Source organism: Podarcis liolepis, assembly GCF_965112155.1.
Source record: "Podarcis liolepis genome assembly, chromosome: 16".
Lineage (NCBI taxonomy): Eukaryota > Metazoa > Chordata > Lepidosauria > Squamata > Lacertidae > Podarcis > Podarcis liolepis.
In genome coordinates, this window is record NC_139567.1 from 7530287 (window position 1) to 7546737 (window position 16451).

The following is a 16451-nucleotide window of genomic DNA, read 5'->3' on the forward strand; positions in this document are numbered from 1 at the left end:
ATGCATTTGTTTTTCTCCAACGGTGTGCACATCATGCTCTTTGCCATTTCCTCCTGCAGATGTGTACTGCCCCCAGTCCAGGGTCTGGAGATCCAGGAAGGACAAATGCCTCTTCCTTGTCTTGGATGCGGCCCTTGAGTGGAGCCAGGCCCTGAAGTTCTGCCAGAGGTTCCACGGTGGGAGCCTGGCCACGCTGAGCAGCCCACAAGATCTGGTGAGCAGTTGCTCTGGTCTATGCACAGGGAGTATCTGAAATGGCACCCAGGGCTGCCAAGAGTCATTTGGGCCCCAGGGAAGAAAAAACAAATGGGGCCCCCACCCAGAAAGGGCTGGCCAGCTAAAAGTATTTACACAGGATATAAAATAAATTTGTAATCTCATTTTTATGTTAATAATAAGCACGATAACATTTGCTTGAATTCATTTCATTCTGGATTGTTTGATTGGATGTTTATTTTTTATTTTTTTTAATTATTAGGAATTTCAATTTCAATAACAATTTATCAAAAATACATCATCCTCATTTCCCCCATTTCCCCCCTCCCGCCTCCCCTAAAAAGAAAAAGAAAACCCTCCCCCCCCCCAGACTTCCCTCAGCTCCTCTCTCTGGTTTCTCAGCATATGCTATTCTCTTCATATTGTAAAATGTTAAAGATCCTTAATTAATCTATCAATATGTTACCAATAAAAAAAATGTGTATGTTTATTCAAAACCTGCCAAGGAGTCCAGTTCATTTTGTTGTTTCTTTAAGTACTTTGTAAAAGGTTCCCATTCTTCTTTAAAGTCACAGTTATCCTTATCACGTAGTTTGTGTGTCAATTTCGCCAGTTCCGCGTAATCCATCAGTTTCTCTTGCGACAATTCTTTGGTCGGGATTTCCTCATGTTTGATTGGCTGTTTAAATGTGTTGTCAACCACTTTGAGATTTCATTTAAAATATAAATTTGTATATAAATGAAATGAATAATAATAATGACAATAATAACAATAAATCCCACTGGGGGGAAATCTGGTGCCATGGCGGCGACTGTAAATTAGGTCTAGATCAGTTGAGTTTCTAACACTGATCACTCTGCCTCATGATAGAGCCGGCCCTACATAAGTAATGGCGCTGGGCTTCCCAGTCTAGGCTCTTTGTGCTCCTCCCAGCATCTTCTTGGCACTCAGGCCTCTCCACCCTGCTGTCTCTGGTGGCTTTGCACATTTTGCATCCTTTGGGGTGCGCTGACCGGCAAGATAACCCACTGTGTGACTGGCGAAGGAGAATGACCTTCTGCGTTCCTCCACAGGTCTGGCTGCAGAAAGAGCTGGAGGTGAGTGTCTGGACTGGGCTTCGCAGTGGCAGAGGCTTGTGGCATTGGGCCGATGGGGCACCCTTCAACAAAGCCTTGCGGCGGTAAGTAAGAACCCCTGAGAAAGAGACTGTGGGTCGGGATGGATGGATTGGGGCCATTTGTCTATTAAGACGGCAATCCTGTGCACACCTGCTTAGAAGTGCATCTCACGGAACTTAATAAGAACCACTTCTGAATAATCAGTCAATAAATAATAGAAGCAGCTATAGTGCAGAGATTGAACACACTCGCTGCCAAGTCATCTTGCCATCCGTACAAGAACCCAGTAAGGCTGGCCACTATCATTGTCACCATATTGCATGTGGGGGAAGGTATGGGGAGAGGCTGCAGCTGGGAGAGAGTTAGTTTATCGTAAGCAACTTTCAAAGGAGTTCTAGTTTTATTTAATTACTTTTTATTATTGTATTGTATGTTGAAAAGTCTCAACCCCCCAAAAAAATTATCAAAGGAGTTTGAGGTCTCCTAAGGAGCTGTTCAGGTCCTGAAGGTCTGATAGAGAAACGTTCAGAGGAGCTGTTTCATTCACCAGGCTTATTTTTGCCTGGATCTAGCAATTGCAAGTCTTGAACAACTTGCTTTGATTTCCAAGAAGGTTGTCTGAGAAGCCAAGCCAAGGGGACGAGATGTAAAAGTGAGCACCTCAAAAGGGCACAAGTCAGCAGGCCTGCCAGGCGCCCTCTCTGGCTTCCCTCACCCTCTCTCATTCTCTTTGGGGCCAGCTTTGTTCTCTCACAGGGTCCCTCGGACATAGAAACCTGCATGCTGGCCCTGAGCTCCGGCTTCCTGAAGGCTGAGCCGTGCCACAGGCCTCACCGCTGGATATGCCAGGCCTCCCACCAGAGTGGTAAGCAGAGCTGCTTTGGGCTGCAGACATTTTTCATTTCATAGAATCCTAGAGTTGGAAGGGACCCCCGAAGGTCATCCAGGCCAACCCCGTGCAACACAGCTGTCCCATACGGAGATCGAACCTGCAACCTTGGCATTAGCAGCACCACACTCTAACCAGTGAGCTATCCAGGCTGAGTTTTCATTTTGGCATTTATGGGGCATTCCTGAATTGCAGGGGGTTCGACTAAATAACAACAACAACAACAATTTTAATTTATACCTTGCCCTCCCCAGCCAGAGCCAGGCTCAGGGCGGCTAACACCAATAAAATCACAGTAAAAACATAATAGGGGAAAGAGAGAGGGATTTTTTTTTAAAAAAACCAACAGGTTAAAATGCAATTTAAAATGCAGCCTCATTTTAGAATAGCCAATAAATCAAAACCATAAGGGGAGGGAAACATAAGAGTCGGACTGAGTCCAAACCAAAGGCCAGGCGGAACAGCTCTGTCTTGCAGGCCCTGCAGAAAGATGTCAAGTCCGCAGGGCCCTAGTCTCTTGTGACAGAGCGTTCCACCAAGTCGGGGCCAGTACTGAAAAGGCCCTGGCCCTAGTTGAGACCAATCTAACCTCCTTGAGGCTCGGGACCTCCAAAGTGTTGTCATTTGTGGACCTTAAGGTACTCTGTGGGGCATACCAGGAGAGGCGGTCCCGTAGGTACGTGGGTCCTAGGCCGCATAGGGCTTTAAAGGTCAAAACCAGCACCTTGAACCTGACCCTGTACTCCACCGGGAGCCAGTGCAGTTGGTAAAGCACTGGATGAATGTGATCCCGCGGCAAGAACACCGTAAGGAGCCCTCGTGGCCAGTGTAGTGTAGTGGTTAAGAGCGGTAGTCTCGTAATCTGGGGAACCGGGTTCGCGTCTCCGCTCCTCCACATTCAGCTGCTGGGTTACCTTGGGCAGTCACACTTCTTTGAAGTCTCTCAGCCTCACTCACCTCACAGAGTGTTTGTTGTGGGGGAGGAAGGGAAAGGAGAATGTTAGCTGCTTTGAGACTCCTGAAGGGGAGTGAAAGGCGGGATATCAAATCCAAACTCTTCTTCTTCCAACCCCACAATTCTATGATTCTCCCCTCCCCTCAGGCTCCTACATGACCTTCCCTGAGAAGTCCTTCTATGGTGCGCCCTCCTTGGACCTGAGCTTCCCTTCGCTGGAGGCTGCCAAGCGGCAGTGCTCTGCCTTGGGCACGGGGTGTGATGCCGTGGTCAGCTCCGCAGGGGGCCACCGCCTTGCCAGGGGGACACGCCTTGTGGCCCTGGAAGACCCTGACGCCAGTTCGGCTGCTGCCGTGCATGTCAAGACGAGCTGCCGGCCCGGCTTCTCTGGGCAGGACTGCCAGTCGATGTGCCCCCGGTGTGAGCCAGGCCTGAGCTGCAACCCACTGACGGGCCTCTGCGATGGATTCCTGTGCTACAGGGAGGCAGCCGGTATGTGCATCTCAAAGCAGTGGGCTAATGGGGCTCTCCTCCGAGCCGTCCCTAATGCAGCCACCCTCAATCACATGCAAAAAAGGTCACATTTGGAGAAACAGGGTTAAACCAGTCGTGGCACTGGCTCCAACCGCCAGCTCTGGAGCCCTGAGAGGGAGGAGGGCTGGTGGCCTCGTTTGGCACCATGGAGCCCTTCAGACCTTCTGCTGCTCCCCCCCCCCATAACCTCCCTTGCCACCTGTTTGCTCCCTTGCCCCAGTGCAAATGGAATTGCAGCTGCCTTCAAGCTTGTAGCTCTTCCAGAATAATAATAATATTTTTTATTTATACCCCGCCCTCCCCAGCCAAGGCCGGGCTCAGAGCGGCTTGCCAGGAAGCATCATGCCTTCTGACTTAAAAACCCTGCTCCTGAGTGCCAGGAGCCAGGGGGCACCCTGCAGTTACTTGGTGCACAAGGGTGTGTGGTTGCCGAGTAACCCCCTGGCACCGCGGTCAGCTAGTAATGGCCAAACCCCTTTCCCTAGCGGCGTATGCCTCTCTGAAGTGCCTGCCCCTGGATGACTGGGTGTTTGAGCATGGAGCCTGCGTGTCCTTGGAGCGCTACGGCAGGCAGGACGAAGCAGCCTCTGCTTGCCAGAGGTACCTGGGTGCTACCGTGCAGAAGGTCAAGGTGAGATGGGGTCCCTGCTGGAGGCTGGGGGTGGGGGAGGAGGTAGGTTCTGGTGAACTTCTCACATTGGAACCACCATAATTTGACTTGACTAGAGTTGAGAGGGACCCCAATAGCCACGGAATGGGTGTGCTATGCCAACCTCCTGGAGATGGGCTGTGGGAAGGGGTCCTGGGTAGTGCTTTCTTTCTAGGAAAAAGGTGCCGGTACTCTGGGTAATTGCCCAGGGTGCAAAATTTCCTCAGGGCCAGGAAAAACAAATACATGTAAAACAATTACATGATTTACTGGAACTTCATTGAGATCTTGGTATATAGTAAAGGTAAAGGGACCCCTGACTGTTAGGTCCAGTCGTGGCCGACTCTGGGGTTGTGGCGCACATCTCGCTTTATTGGCCGAGGGAGCCGGCGTACAGCTTCCGGGTCATGTGACCAGCATGACTAAGCCGCTTCTGGCGAACCAGAGCAGTGCACAGAAACGCTGTTTACCTTCCCGCCAGAGTGGTACCTATTTATCTACTTGCACTTTGACGTGCTTTCAGACTGCTAGGTTGGCAGGAGCAGGGACTGAGCATCACAGGAATTCGAACCGCCGACCTTCTGATCAGCAAGTCCAAGGCTCTGTGGTTTAACCCACAGCGCCACCCAGGAGGCATTTGCCCAGCTTAGGGAAGAAGGCACAATGCTCTAAGGGGGTCTGCCCGGCTTTGGGAAGGAGGCAGCAGGGCTCCAGAATCCTGTCGTAGCCTCCTGCCTCTTTGGGAAAAGAGGCGTGATGCTCTGAGGGGTCCAAGAGCCCTTCCTCCTCCTCCCCTCCAAAAAGGTGATGGCTTTGTGTACCATTGTGTCCCACCAGAAAAAAAAAAACACTGATCCTGGGACAGGCAAAGTACTTTGAACCTGACATGCCTGATCTCTCCGGCAACCTCCCCTGGTCTTGCCCCAACCAACCTGGCCAGGGATCAAGGGGGTGATGATGGGAGCCCAGCAACATCTGACTGCCCCACAGGCTGAGCTGCCCTCCCCTTTCTTTCTTTTTTTCAGGCCAGGGCTGGCTTTGCTGGTGGCGAAAGAGGAGGCTCAGAGCCAGGCAGCTTCCGTTGGGCTTGCCAGCGACCTGAAGGTGGGAGTATTCTCTGGGGAGAAAATATGATGATGAGAATTTATTAAATTTGTATACCGCCTTATACCGGCAGGTCTCAGGGCGGTTCTCAACATAAAATCACAATATCACAAAATCACAAAATACATAATAAAAACAAGAACAACCCAGTAATCCCACTGGCTCCCCAAACACATTTTAAAAGGGATGTCAGTCAGCCAAAGGCCTGGTTAAGGAGGAACATTTTTGCCTGGCACCTAAATCCCCACTCAATCTGTCTTTGATGCACTGAGGGGCTTAATGCCAACGTAGCCTTATAGCGGAGAGGTGGGGAATGTTAGGGGTCTTTTGCCCTTTGTCACACTTCAGGGGACGCCCCCGGGAGCTGAGTTCCAGGCTGCATACACACCTTATATTTAAAGCACATTATCCAATGTACCCTGGGAACTGCATGTTGTTAAGGGTGCTGGGGGGGTTCTAGCTCTGTGAGGGGTAAACTACAGTTCCCAGTTTTTGGGTGGAGGAAATGTGCCTTAAGTCGCCTTGTTCTGTACATTGCCAGGAAGAGCTTTCACTTTATTTCTCCCACTTCATGGCATCCCCACACAGATGTGGACCTGCCATCTTTCAGGGAGAAGCTGCTCCTTCCTCAGCAGGGCTCGGCCCCCCAGCAGAGGCGAGCGTCGCTGCAGGAAGCCAAGGACGCCTGCTACCTGCAGAAGGAGGGCTGCACGGGGCTGCTGAGACTTAGCGGGGCCTATTTCTTGGTGGCAGGGACGGTGTTGGTTGACAGCCCTGGCTCGGACGCCATCCTCTACTTGAAGGCAGGTGAGTGGCTGCTTCTGCTGCATTTGAGATGCAGGAGGACAGGGAGGAGGTTGGGAAGGGGGAATAGTAGTGGGTTGGTAGATTGGGGGCTGGAACACCTTCCTCCCTCCATTTCAGGGATGCCCCTGAACACTGCACAGCCCAGCAAGGTGCTTTAAATGTGTCTTGTGGTGGCAGGTTAAAGGCCAACCCAGTGTATGGCAGTCTGAGTTTGTGTGGATTAGAAGCCCCTTTGTCAATGGATTTCAGGAGCCTCTCCCAGAATGAATTCATGCCTGGCTTACTGCCCTTTGACCCATCCTACCTGGGCTGAGGAATGTTTGAAGGTTCAGCTGCATGAGAAGACAGGAGACGTCTCCCACTCTGCCTGTGCCCTGTTTCCAAGAGTGACCAGTCAGATGCTTCCAGGGAGCCCCCAATGAGGACTGGGAGGCAATTTTATTATTTACTGCTTATTTATTTCAGCCCAAGAGGCTTCCAGTTAAAACAAGGCAGTCCCTGCAGGCTTACAATCTAAAAATCATGACACACACACACAAGGGGAAAGGGGCAGGGAGGGGAGAAAGAAGCAGCCCTTCTCTGATGGTCTTCAGAGGCTGACTTGAAAGAGAGATCCCACTCTGGTGTCAATAAAAGCTTAAGATTTGCTGGAGAGGACCAAAGACCTGGTGGCCAAACACATCACACAAGGCACGAAGGCAGCCCTAACCCCACCTGGCCAGTGCTGAGACTTTCCTCCCTAGTCCAGTGCTGAGAGAGGCTTCCTTGTTGAGGCTGGCCATTCCTCCTGTGTGTTGGTGTGTGCCTGTGCCACCAGGTTCAAAGGCTGAGCTTCAAGGCTGCAGGATCTGACCCCTGACACCTCCAGTGACTTCTGCAGGGCCTCCAGCAGACATCCAGAGTATCGTGAGGCCAGTCAGAGGGGCTGGTGTCTCCAGGTAGCTCACTGCCTTAACCGACAACTCTCTGTCCTTGCAGCCTGCTCCCCCAGCTTCTGTGGGGATGGGTGCCGGCGGCGCTGCTCTCCGTGCTTGAGCACATCGACCTACAACCCCCTGACGGGCCAATGCGATGGGCGCCACCTGCGCTGCGTTCGTCGCTTCACCCCCTCGTGCCTTCATGGTAAGTTTGGGGGGCGGGGTGGAATATGAGTGACATAAAAATGCTGCAGCATGACTGAGTGAGGCCTTGTTGGCATATGACACTTGCGCTCAGAGATCTGCCCTGGTTGCTGATTTGCTCCTGCACCGAGTTCAAGGTGTTGCCATTTGCATATAAAGCCCATGGCAACTTGGGACCATTTTACCTACGAGATTGTGGGATTACATGTGCCTATCAACTGCTTAAAAGGTAAAGGGACCCCTGACCATTAGGTCCAGTCATGACCGACTTGGCATAATTGGCATTGCTACAGGTGCCACAGATACACTTTGTTACAGCGGTGGGGGGGGGTGTACAATTTGACAACAAAACATACAAATTCTATAGCAAAACCAAAAATAACATCAAATTGACCTCCCCTCCCCCTCTCATCTGTGGTTTCTTTCATTTTATCTTTACTGCTGCATATCCAAACCAATACCTTATTATTTATTTTCTCTAATAATTTCCTTGAGTTATCTTTACTGCTCATTTTACATTAACCTTGCTAATGTTTTAAGTTGTTTACAATTAAAAAAAAAATACTCAGTAAATTTCCCCCAGTCTTAGTTAAATTTCTTCCTTCCTGGTTCCTTACTCCTCCCATTGAAGTTTGGCCATCTCCACATACTCCACCAAGCACCTACACTTTGGAACTCACTGCCTATTGAGGTCAAGCAGGCGCCTTCACTGTACTCTTTTCAGCACCTGCTAAAAACATCCTTGTTTAGGCAACCCTAGCCAGGTGTTTGGAAAGTGGATGTGAATTTCTGTCTGTTTTAGTACTTTAACTTCTGTATGTTTAAAAGTATTATTGTTAATTTTCTTGATGTTACTGTTTTATTTTTGGGTAAGCCACTTTGAAGTGTGTGGCTTTTTTTTTTAAAAAAAAGCAGTGTATCTTTTTTAAATGAAATAAATAAGTACAAGGCAGGCCTTTTTTTGCTCCATGAACTCCCACTGTTGGACGCATTTCTTTAGCTTAATCATTTATGCTCATCTTTTCTGTTAATAAAATAAGCCAAGTGGCTTTGTGATAAAAGGGAAAGTCAACATAGAAAAACAAAACAATACATCATTGGAAATAACAACATCGTCAAGAGGTAGCGCTACAACTTCACAGAGAACAGGCAGGCTGGCAGGTTAGAGTCAGGGTCACGTTGCAAAGCTACTACTGCTCTGCCTGTGGTTGTTTTCCAGGTTTGGTGAGCTCGAGATGTCCACATGCTCCTGGCTGGTGGTTCTGGGATGGTCACTGCTATTACGTGGAGGAGCACAGCAGCAAGAACTGGCAGGGGGCAAAAGCCGCCTGCCAGACATATGGAAAAGGCGTGGGCCTCCTGACCCTCAGCAGTGCCAAGGAAAAGGCAGGTTGGGAGCTAGTCATGCTCCCAGGTGGCATGGCTGGCGCTCCATGCTTCACTGTGGGGTAGCTGCCAGTAAGCTTGCGTGGCCCAGTTCAAGGCCAGTATATGAAGCCCTAAATGACTTGGGCCCATGCACCTTCCCCATTGCCAACCACCTTGGACTCTGCAAAATCAGTAGGCGAAGCCTATTCAGGGATGTTACTACAGGGCCTTTTCAGTGGTGGCTCCCATTTTGTGGAGTGCCCTCCTCACTACTGACTTTTAGGAGGAAATTTGCAAGCATTCCTGTTTGCCAGGCATTTGACGGCTGAAGGACAATGTTCCTGGCAACCAACCCTCAGATCACTGGGCGGGAGAACGTTTCCCACTTTTGGGAGGCTGTTCTAACTCTTTATAGGTGTTTATACCTACAAACGTTTTGTTTCAATATATGAAGCTATGAAGCACATTGCTGCTGCCAGAGAGCTGAATGTTCTCCCCCTCCAGGCCTGGACAGCAGCCATGGTGCAGAAGAACAGCTGGACGGGGCTGAATGATGTCGATAGAGACGGGACTTGGACATGGGCAGAGGGCCGAGCAGCCAACCTCTCTTCTCCCTCGTGAGTGTTTTGGGGGCAGGTGGCTGCCTTCAAGCAGACATTGCCTTCAAGACTCCCTCTATGCTGGGCCAAGGATTGAACCCGGGACCTCCAGCCAGCGTGGCCTGTCCTGTTTCGCTGCCTGAGGCAAAGCATGAAGGTGCTACCCATGCTGTCCCCAATTACTGGGGTGTGTGGCTGTGGCTTCTGTGTTCTGTCAAGGTCTTGCGAGCATCCCATGAGATCACGTGCTGTTCTTGCAAGGTCACCCTGGAAGCTGCTGCTGCTTCAGTGGAGACAGTGGTGGTGGTGGGATTCACACCCACGGAGGGGCCCCTTGGATTCTGTCACCTGAGGCAGCTACCTCAGTCTGCCTCATGGAGGACCCGGCCCTGTTCTACAGGCAGAGCAGGTGCTTCACCACTGACAGGGGAGATCCCTTGATACATTGGTCCTCTGGCGGCCAACTTACCCAGAACTCCAGCAAACCTGACAGAATCATAGCGTTGGAAGGGACCCCAAGGGACATCTAGTCCAACCCTTATGCAGCTTCTGAAGGAGCGTCTTTGTCTAGGGAGACTGGGGAGGGACAGTGATCATCTCCCTGCATCTCCTGCCACCACACTGTCAGAACTGCACCCCCAGCTTGCAAGGCTTAGCACCTCAATCCAGGTCCCCATTGTCCTTCCTTCTCTGTCTGGCATGTGACTTTGGCTTCCTTGGCACCTGCCATTCCTTGTCGAGAAGTTGGTGGTCCCAGCCACGTGTGACCCATTTTTGCTTCCCTCGCTAGGTTGGCGGACACACAGCTTGCTACCGGGGGCTGCCTGGAGATTGGGCCGCAGGGAGAGGGGCAGGTGGCTGCATCCTCCTGCTCCGAGCTCAAGCCGTGGGTATGCGAGGGGCCATTGGGTAAGTGCTTGGCAGGACTTTGGAAGGGGACAATGTCATCAGGTCCCAATGCTCTCACCTGGCTCTCTTGGCCAGAGAGCCTCTGCTCCACTGAATGGACTTTGGGAATGATGGACTATGGTCATAATCAGGGAAAGCGGCTTGGGCCTCATTCTGGATAATATCCCCCTGCCTCCTCCTCAGCACCCCGGAGTTCCTGTCCGACAGAGCCTGGGTGGAGCCACTGGAATGGCAGCTGCTACTTCTGGGACCCCTCCTTGGCCAGCGGGTGGCAAGAGGCCCTGCATGCCTGCCGGAGATTCAAGAATACAGAACTGCTGCACCTGACCTCTCTGCAAGAGAAGGTATGCCTTTTCCAGCATCTCCAGAAGCACAGGGCCCCTCATGATGACCTCTGATGGCATGCAGCCCATGGAGTTGGGCTACAGTTTTCAGAAGACGGCTCCCTCACTGGTCCTCCCCTCAGCCTGCAACCAGGGGCCAAGTGGTGCTTGCCCTAGGGAAGCCGGAGCCCTCTCCTTCCTTGATATTGACCTTTCTGGAGAACCCTGTACGTGCCCAACTCCCCCACCCCTCTCCGTGCAGGGAGGCAGCTGAAAGGTCAACTGAGGCATCATGGGATGGTTGCCTTCTTTCCACCCACCCTGAGGTTGCGGTTGCCATGTTTGTTCCAGGACTGGGTCCGCTCAAACTTTGGAGGCTCCTTCTGGACGGGCTTGAATGACCTGAAGGAGGAATCCATCTTCCGGTGGACAACACAGGAGCCCCTCAACGAGCAGATGGCACAGTGAGCACCCGGGTGGTTCCTCTAGGGCCCTTTCCCCCTTGATATGAGTGCCCTGTGGGCGAAGGGTGCTGGGGAAGGTCATGCCCCACCAAGCTTGAAGTAGATCAGCTCAGATATCCCCTCAACAATGTCATTGTTTTGTAATAGAAAATAGCTCAGCTTAATCCAAAATGACCCAGTCGGCATTGCAATGACTGGGCACATGCAATGGGATCCAATCCCAACCCAACTCCCGTGGGCCTCCTCCCTTATCCACCAGAGCGTCAGTGGCTGGCAAAACTGCATTTTCCATTCCTCCTTGTACCTGGTGTGCTGTATAGCCAGCCTGCATCCCTTCTGTCTGTCTGTCTCTCTTTCTCCCTCCCCTCTGCCTGCTGCCACCATCAGTGTAACAACCAATGAACAATGAGGCTGGAAGGAACATAGTTTGAAGGACTGTTGTTGGATGAGAGCTTAGGGGAAGGAGGGAAGGAAGTGAACACTGCCCTAGCTCAGATGAGAATCTGAGCCATGGAAGAATTGGCAGGGGGTTGGACTCGATGGCCCTTGTGGTCTCTTCCAACTCTATGATTCTATGAATCGGTTGGGAGGGTAATGGTGTTCATCTCATATTCGAGGAAAGCATTGCATTTTGAACCAGGAAATATGAGATGTGGCAATACCTCTGATGATGAATTGAATTTATATGCCCTGGAGTGCTGGCATCCTAGTTGAGAGCATTTGCAAAATTCCTTTTGGAGGGAGCTCTTGTAACACCCCCCCCCCCAGAACACAAACAAGCCTCTTCCTTTTGCTTTTGTGTGGGGGGAAAGGTACCTGAAGGATGATATGGCTGATGGGGGCCTGAAGGACTGTGTGTGGTTTGACTCATCAACGGGGCTTCTCAGCGATGCCAGCTGCAAGGAGGAGAAGCCCTTCCTGTGCAAATGTAGCGAAGGTAATTTGTTTATTTGTTGAATTTGTGAGCTGCTTTATTTTGCCCAGGGCAACCCAAAGCTTCTTACAACCAACCCAACCCTCCTTCCCTGAGGAGGGAGCACACAATCCCCATCGCTCTTTCTGAATACTGAAACCAGGCCCCTGCCCATGCATGTGCCCCTTTTGAAAACTACCTGAGACCCTGGAGTCTGGCTGTTATTTTTACTTGTTGGTTATGATGGTCTTTTCTTCTGCTCTGCTCTTTCACTGTGCTTTTATGTGAGTCACTTTTGGGGGTTGTTTTGGGGACAAAAAGCAGCATTCGAATGCATCTGCAAATAAATAATTTTACAACATGCCATGTAAACAGGCTCTGTTGGTGGTTTTAATTGTGGAGCATTAGCTAAGCTGGCCACACCATGTTTCCCTTCCCAGCAGCCACAGAATGGTTTGATGAGCAACCTGGCCACGGCGTGGCAGGAGAGCCGTCCGTGCTGTACCCCTCCGCTGAGAGCCTGGAGCAAGCGAAGCAGGAATGCCTGATGGAGCACAGTGTGTGTGCTGCCGTTCTCCAAACAGGGACTGGCTTCTATCTGATAAGCTCCACAGACAGCATTGTCGCCAAGCCAGATTCAACGCTTTACAGGTGGACCAGTAAGTGGGTCTTGCGTAGGGACGGGAAGAGAACCCTCTTTGTGTCTTCTGCCTGAAGGACATGATGGTTCCTCCTTGCAGAGGAGTGGAGCTTACAGGTGTAGTGGCAGTGCACTTCTCTCCAGGGAGAAGGAGGTCTCCTTGGGGGCTTTCAGAAGGATCTCTAAAGCCCCTGTGAGCAGCAGGGATGCTGGACTAGATCTTGCCTAGATCAGCAGGGCTCTTCTTATGTCCTTGTGAGAGAAAGGCATCACCAAAGTGTAATTCTGAACCATGATTTACCTTGGAGTTTAGCACTGCCTGCCCAGGGGCAGAGCGCTACCCCCAGCGATCTACAACATGCTTGCATCCTGGCTGCTCTGGTGAGGAGCACATACAACAGGTCATCCAGATCTGCAATGCAAAGGCCTTAGGGCCTGTCCAAACTGGGGTTAATGCAGATCGTGAACCACTCACGCCTACTTTATTCCCCCCTCATCCACATGGGGGCTCTCCTCCAACATCTCCTCCCTAAATCGAGAGATTCCTTATGCTTTGAAAATCCAAACAGGAGAGCTGCATGGGTTGCATTAAGCCCAGGTATGAACAGCCCTTTGTCGAGAGCTGCTTCCATGTGCAAGACATGAAACTGGTGTAGCTTTCCCTGTTGATTAAAGGAAGAACTTCATCTGCTGGACTTCTGTGCATCATGCTGATGTGAAAGAACAGCGGAAAAGCAATGGGAGGAAAGTGTCAAGCCAGCTGCAGTCAGTAGGCCAGCCTAAAAGGCGAAGCCACTGTCCATCTCGGCCTTCTTTCTCTGCCCTCATTGGCTTGCCTGAGAGCCAAGTTGAAATAACAACAGCAACAGTTGCTCAAGTCAGGTGTTTGATGAGAACATCTTGCTGGCTTTTAATGCTGTGTGTTATGTCGCGAAGCCCCAGAAACGTGGTTGCTTGGAGGAGAGAGCTGTGTGATGTCAGCTGCTTCTGGGGCCACCATGCCCTTCCCTCTCATGCCTGAGCCCTGCTGCACTCATTTGCTCTGTTTCCTTTCAGTCTGTGCAGAGGGCTTCAGCGGCCCCTCCTGTCATAGGGCCTCGGCACCCCCACCACGACCTGCCTGCGACTGCAGCGGCCAATTCCAGACAACCGCTGAGAAAGGTGAGGGAGCTGGCAGTTGTTGTCACAGAGCCTCTCTTGGGGAGCAGCAGTGGCTCAAGAAACTCATTTTTTGTGGCCTGTGCCAACATTCCAGTGGGTTACATAGCATGGCTGGCAGGCTGTGGCCACTTAGGAGTGCACAAGTACCTGCTCAGTTGCTGAGCACCAAACCTGGATGAATGTGGTTCACCCTAGCAGCAGTGTGTGTGTGTGTGTGTGTGAGAGAGAGAGAGAGAGAGAGAGAGAGAGAGAGAGCGCACATCTTAGTCATACATACCTGTGTGTAGCTGCTTCCAGCAGGACATCCTGTTCCTGCCAGCTGTCCTGGGCAACCCCAGTGACAGAAACCTGCTTGTTGCAGAGGCGGGTGGGGACAGTGGGCACAGAGAAGTCTGTTTACTTTCCTGATGGAACAGGTTCCTATGCTTTCCTTTTGACGTGGCATAACTGCAATCCAATCCCCGCTTACCTGAGAATACGTTCCGTTGAATTCAACAGGACTCATTTCTGAGTAGACATGGTTAGTATGGTGCTGTTAAACATGATCTGCCCTCTCACACTGGAGGTGACAAATTTCTTCCCCCTTCTCCTGGATTGTTTGCTCGCCCCCCCCCCCCCCGGCCCCTTTCTATCCTGGTCTGCTTTCTTTTCCTCTTGAGAACGGTGCCATCAGAAGGTTAGCCTGATGCTATGCTGGGCCCTGCAAAATGGGACGCAGGTGGCGCTGTGGGTAAAAGCCTCAGCGCCTAGGGCTTGCCGATCGAAAGGTCGGCGGTTCGAATCCCTGCGGCGGGGTGCGCTCCCGTCGTTCGGTCCCAGCGCCTGCCAACCTAGCAGTTCGAAAGCACCCCCGGGTGCAAGTAGATAAATAGGGACCGCTTACTGGCGGGAAGGTAAACGGCGTTTCCGTGTGCTGCGCTGGCTCGCCAGATGCAGCTTGTCACGCTGGCCACGTGACCCGGAAGTGTCTCTGGACAGCGCTGGCCCCCGGCCTCTTGAGTGAGATGGGCGCACAACCCTAGAGTCTGGCAAGACTGGCCCGTACGGGCAGGGGTACCTTTACCTTTACCTTATGCTGGGCCCTGCAAAATGGGAGGGGGGCAATATGTCTTCACTGAGTCATGGAGAAACAGGGGTAGAGGAAGGTCTAAGTGGGGTGGGTGGAAATACAGACTTGCATTTTTGAGGCAGCAGCAATTGCATTTCTTAGATAACTTATTCAGGAAGCAAATTCGCTCCTTCGGTTAACAATGAATGACTTCAGTGGGCTCTCTTGCGCCTGGTGTGTGATGCTAGCCAGTCCTTAGATCTTCTTGAGAATGGAACTTTCTGACCCAGCCTTCAGCCCTGTACATCTGGGGCTTGGCTCTGTTACTTCAGCAATGGTGGAAAGCCACAGGCTGAGATGCTTGGGGGCAGGAGAGGCATTCCAGAGCTGTGGGGCAGCCCCTTCCCTAGCCCTTGGAGGGTGTTTTCACCAGAGTCTGGCACTGTCCAGTCCTCCTACCATGTGTACTGACCCCACCATTTCCTGGTTCTGCCATTCTTCCTTTGCACAGAGTATGGGTTTTGCAGTGTGTGTGGGGGGGGGGGGGAGAAGTTGACTTAAACCAGTTTACACTGGTGGTAGCATAGGCATTTGCATAGTTACATCCTGCTGAGTAGGAAGAGGAGGCGGTGAGTCTGAGATTTTGCCTGAGACAAATAACTAAGGGGTCTTTCTTGTTGCAGTCTGTGGTGTCCCAGTGCAGACGTGTGTGGAGGACTGCCAGCAAATGACAACCTGGAGCAATTGCTCTCTCTGTCTGCCTGCCTGTACTGGTAAGCAAAGAGCCCCTGTCCCGTGAGTTGGGTTGGGAGCACATGGGCAAACCCTCCGCATTCTCTGGGTCCTCAGTCTCTGGGCTTAGATTTCCAAGGATAACAGCTTTCTTTCTTAAAACAATATCCCTGGTGTGTTATTCCTTGGCATGGCATTAATAGTCCTGCATATCCTTACAAGCCACTTTGCAGGGCCTCAATCTTTCTGCAAGGTAAACAAAATAAAAATAAACATTGCAAAGCCCAAGCTCCCCACTGAAGCAGAACTGCTTGCCAGACCTTGGCTTCTTTGCATATGGAGAGGTATTTTGCTAAACCTGCCTGAGCCACTGAAAACCGGCCTTACCAGGCTTCATTCTTCTTCATTTATTTGATTTGTGTATTTGACACTTTACTGGCTGTGCTGGCAAGCTGAGCAGAAGTCCATGGCCTGTTGTTTACAGTAGGATCCCAATGGATGCAATGTTAAGTGTTGTTGAATTTGGGCCTGGTGATGTGAAGAAGGTGAAGCACTCAGGGGCCTCTGGAAGCCAGTACCTCTTATTTGGGTGGGTGGGGGACACTACAGGTGGCCAGGCTGTGTCTTGTGGCCACTAGTACAGCACAAGTCCAGTGACACTAGATCCATACACTGGCTGCCCAGTTCCTTAAACTGCGAAGCTCCTTGCCACTTACCTGTTGACAGGGCTCGTGGGATACTTCCTTGCTAGTTTCGTCTGACTGGTTGCTGGCTGCTTCCTTTTTTCCAGAGCACCAGCCCTAAAAGTTAGGATTGTGCTTTGTATCAGCAGCTCCACCTCCTGCCCCTGCCACGCCCCTCCTCTTTAGTTCTATGTTTAACAAATGTATATCCTGCCTT

The 16451-nt window shown here is 51.4% G+C and overlaps 1 protein-coding gene across 1 annotated transcript in view; it reads left to right on the plus strand.

The window, feature by feature from the left end:
* Positions 1 to 16451, plus strand: part of LOC310695657 (uncharacterized protein) — a 37662-nt gene that overhangs the window by 20584 nt on the left and 627 nt on the right. The window contains exons 14-29 of the mRNA XM_083480333.1: positions 60 to 214; positions 1291 to 1397; positions 2076 to 2200; positions 3327 to 3671; positions 4199 to 4344; positions 5388 to 5466; positions 6055 to 6273; positions 7252 to 7395; positions 9217 to 9379; positions 10152 to 10270; positions 10454 to 10614; positions 10945 to 11057; positions 11870 to 11994; positions 12411 to 12629; positions 13667 to 13771; positions 15503 to 15592. Of these exons, the coding sequence (XP_083336459.1) occupies positions 60 to 214; positions 1291 to 1397; positions 2076 to 2200; positions 3327 to 3671; positions 4199 to 4344; positions 5388 to 5466; positions 6055 to 6273; positions 7252 to 7395; positions 9217 to 9379; positions 10152 to 10270; positions 10454 to 10614; positions 10945 to 11057; positions 11870 to 11994; positions 12411 to 12629; positions 13667 to 13771; positions 15503 to 15592 (2415 nt within the window). The remainder of the gene's footprint in view (positions 1 to 59; positions 215 to 1290; positions 1398 to 2075; positions 2201 to 3326; positions 3672 to 4198; positions 4345 to 5387; positions 5467 to 6054; positions 6274 to 7251; positions 7396 to 9216; positions 9380 to 10151; positions 10271 to 10453; positions 10615 to 10944; positions 11058 to 11869; positions 11995 to 12410; positions 12630 to 13666; positions 13772 to 15502; positions 15593 to 16451) is intronic.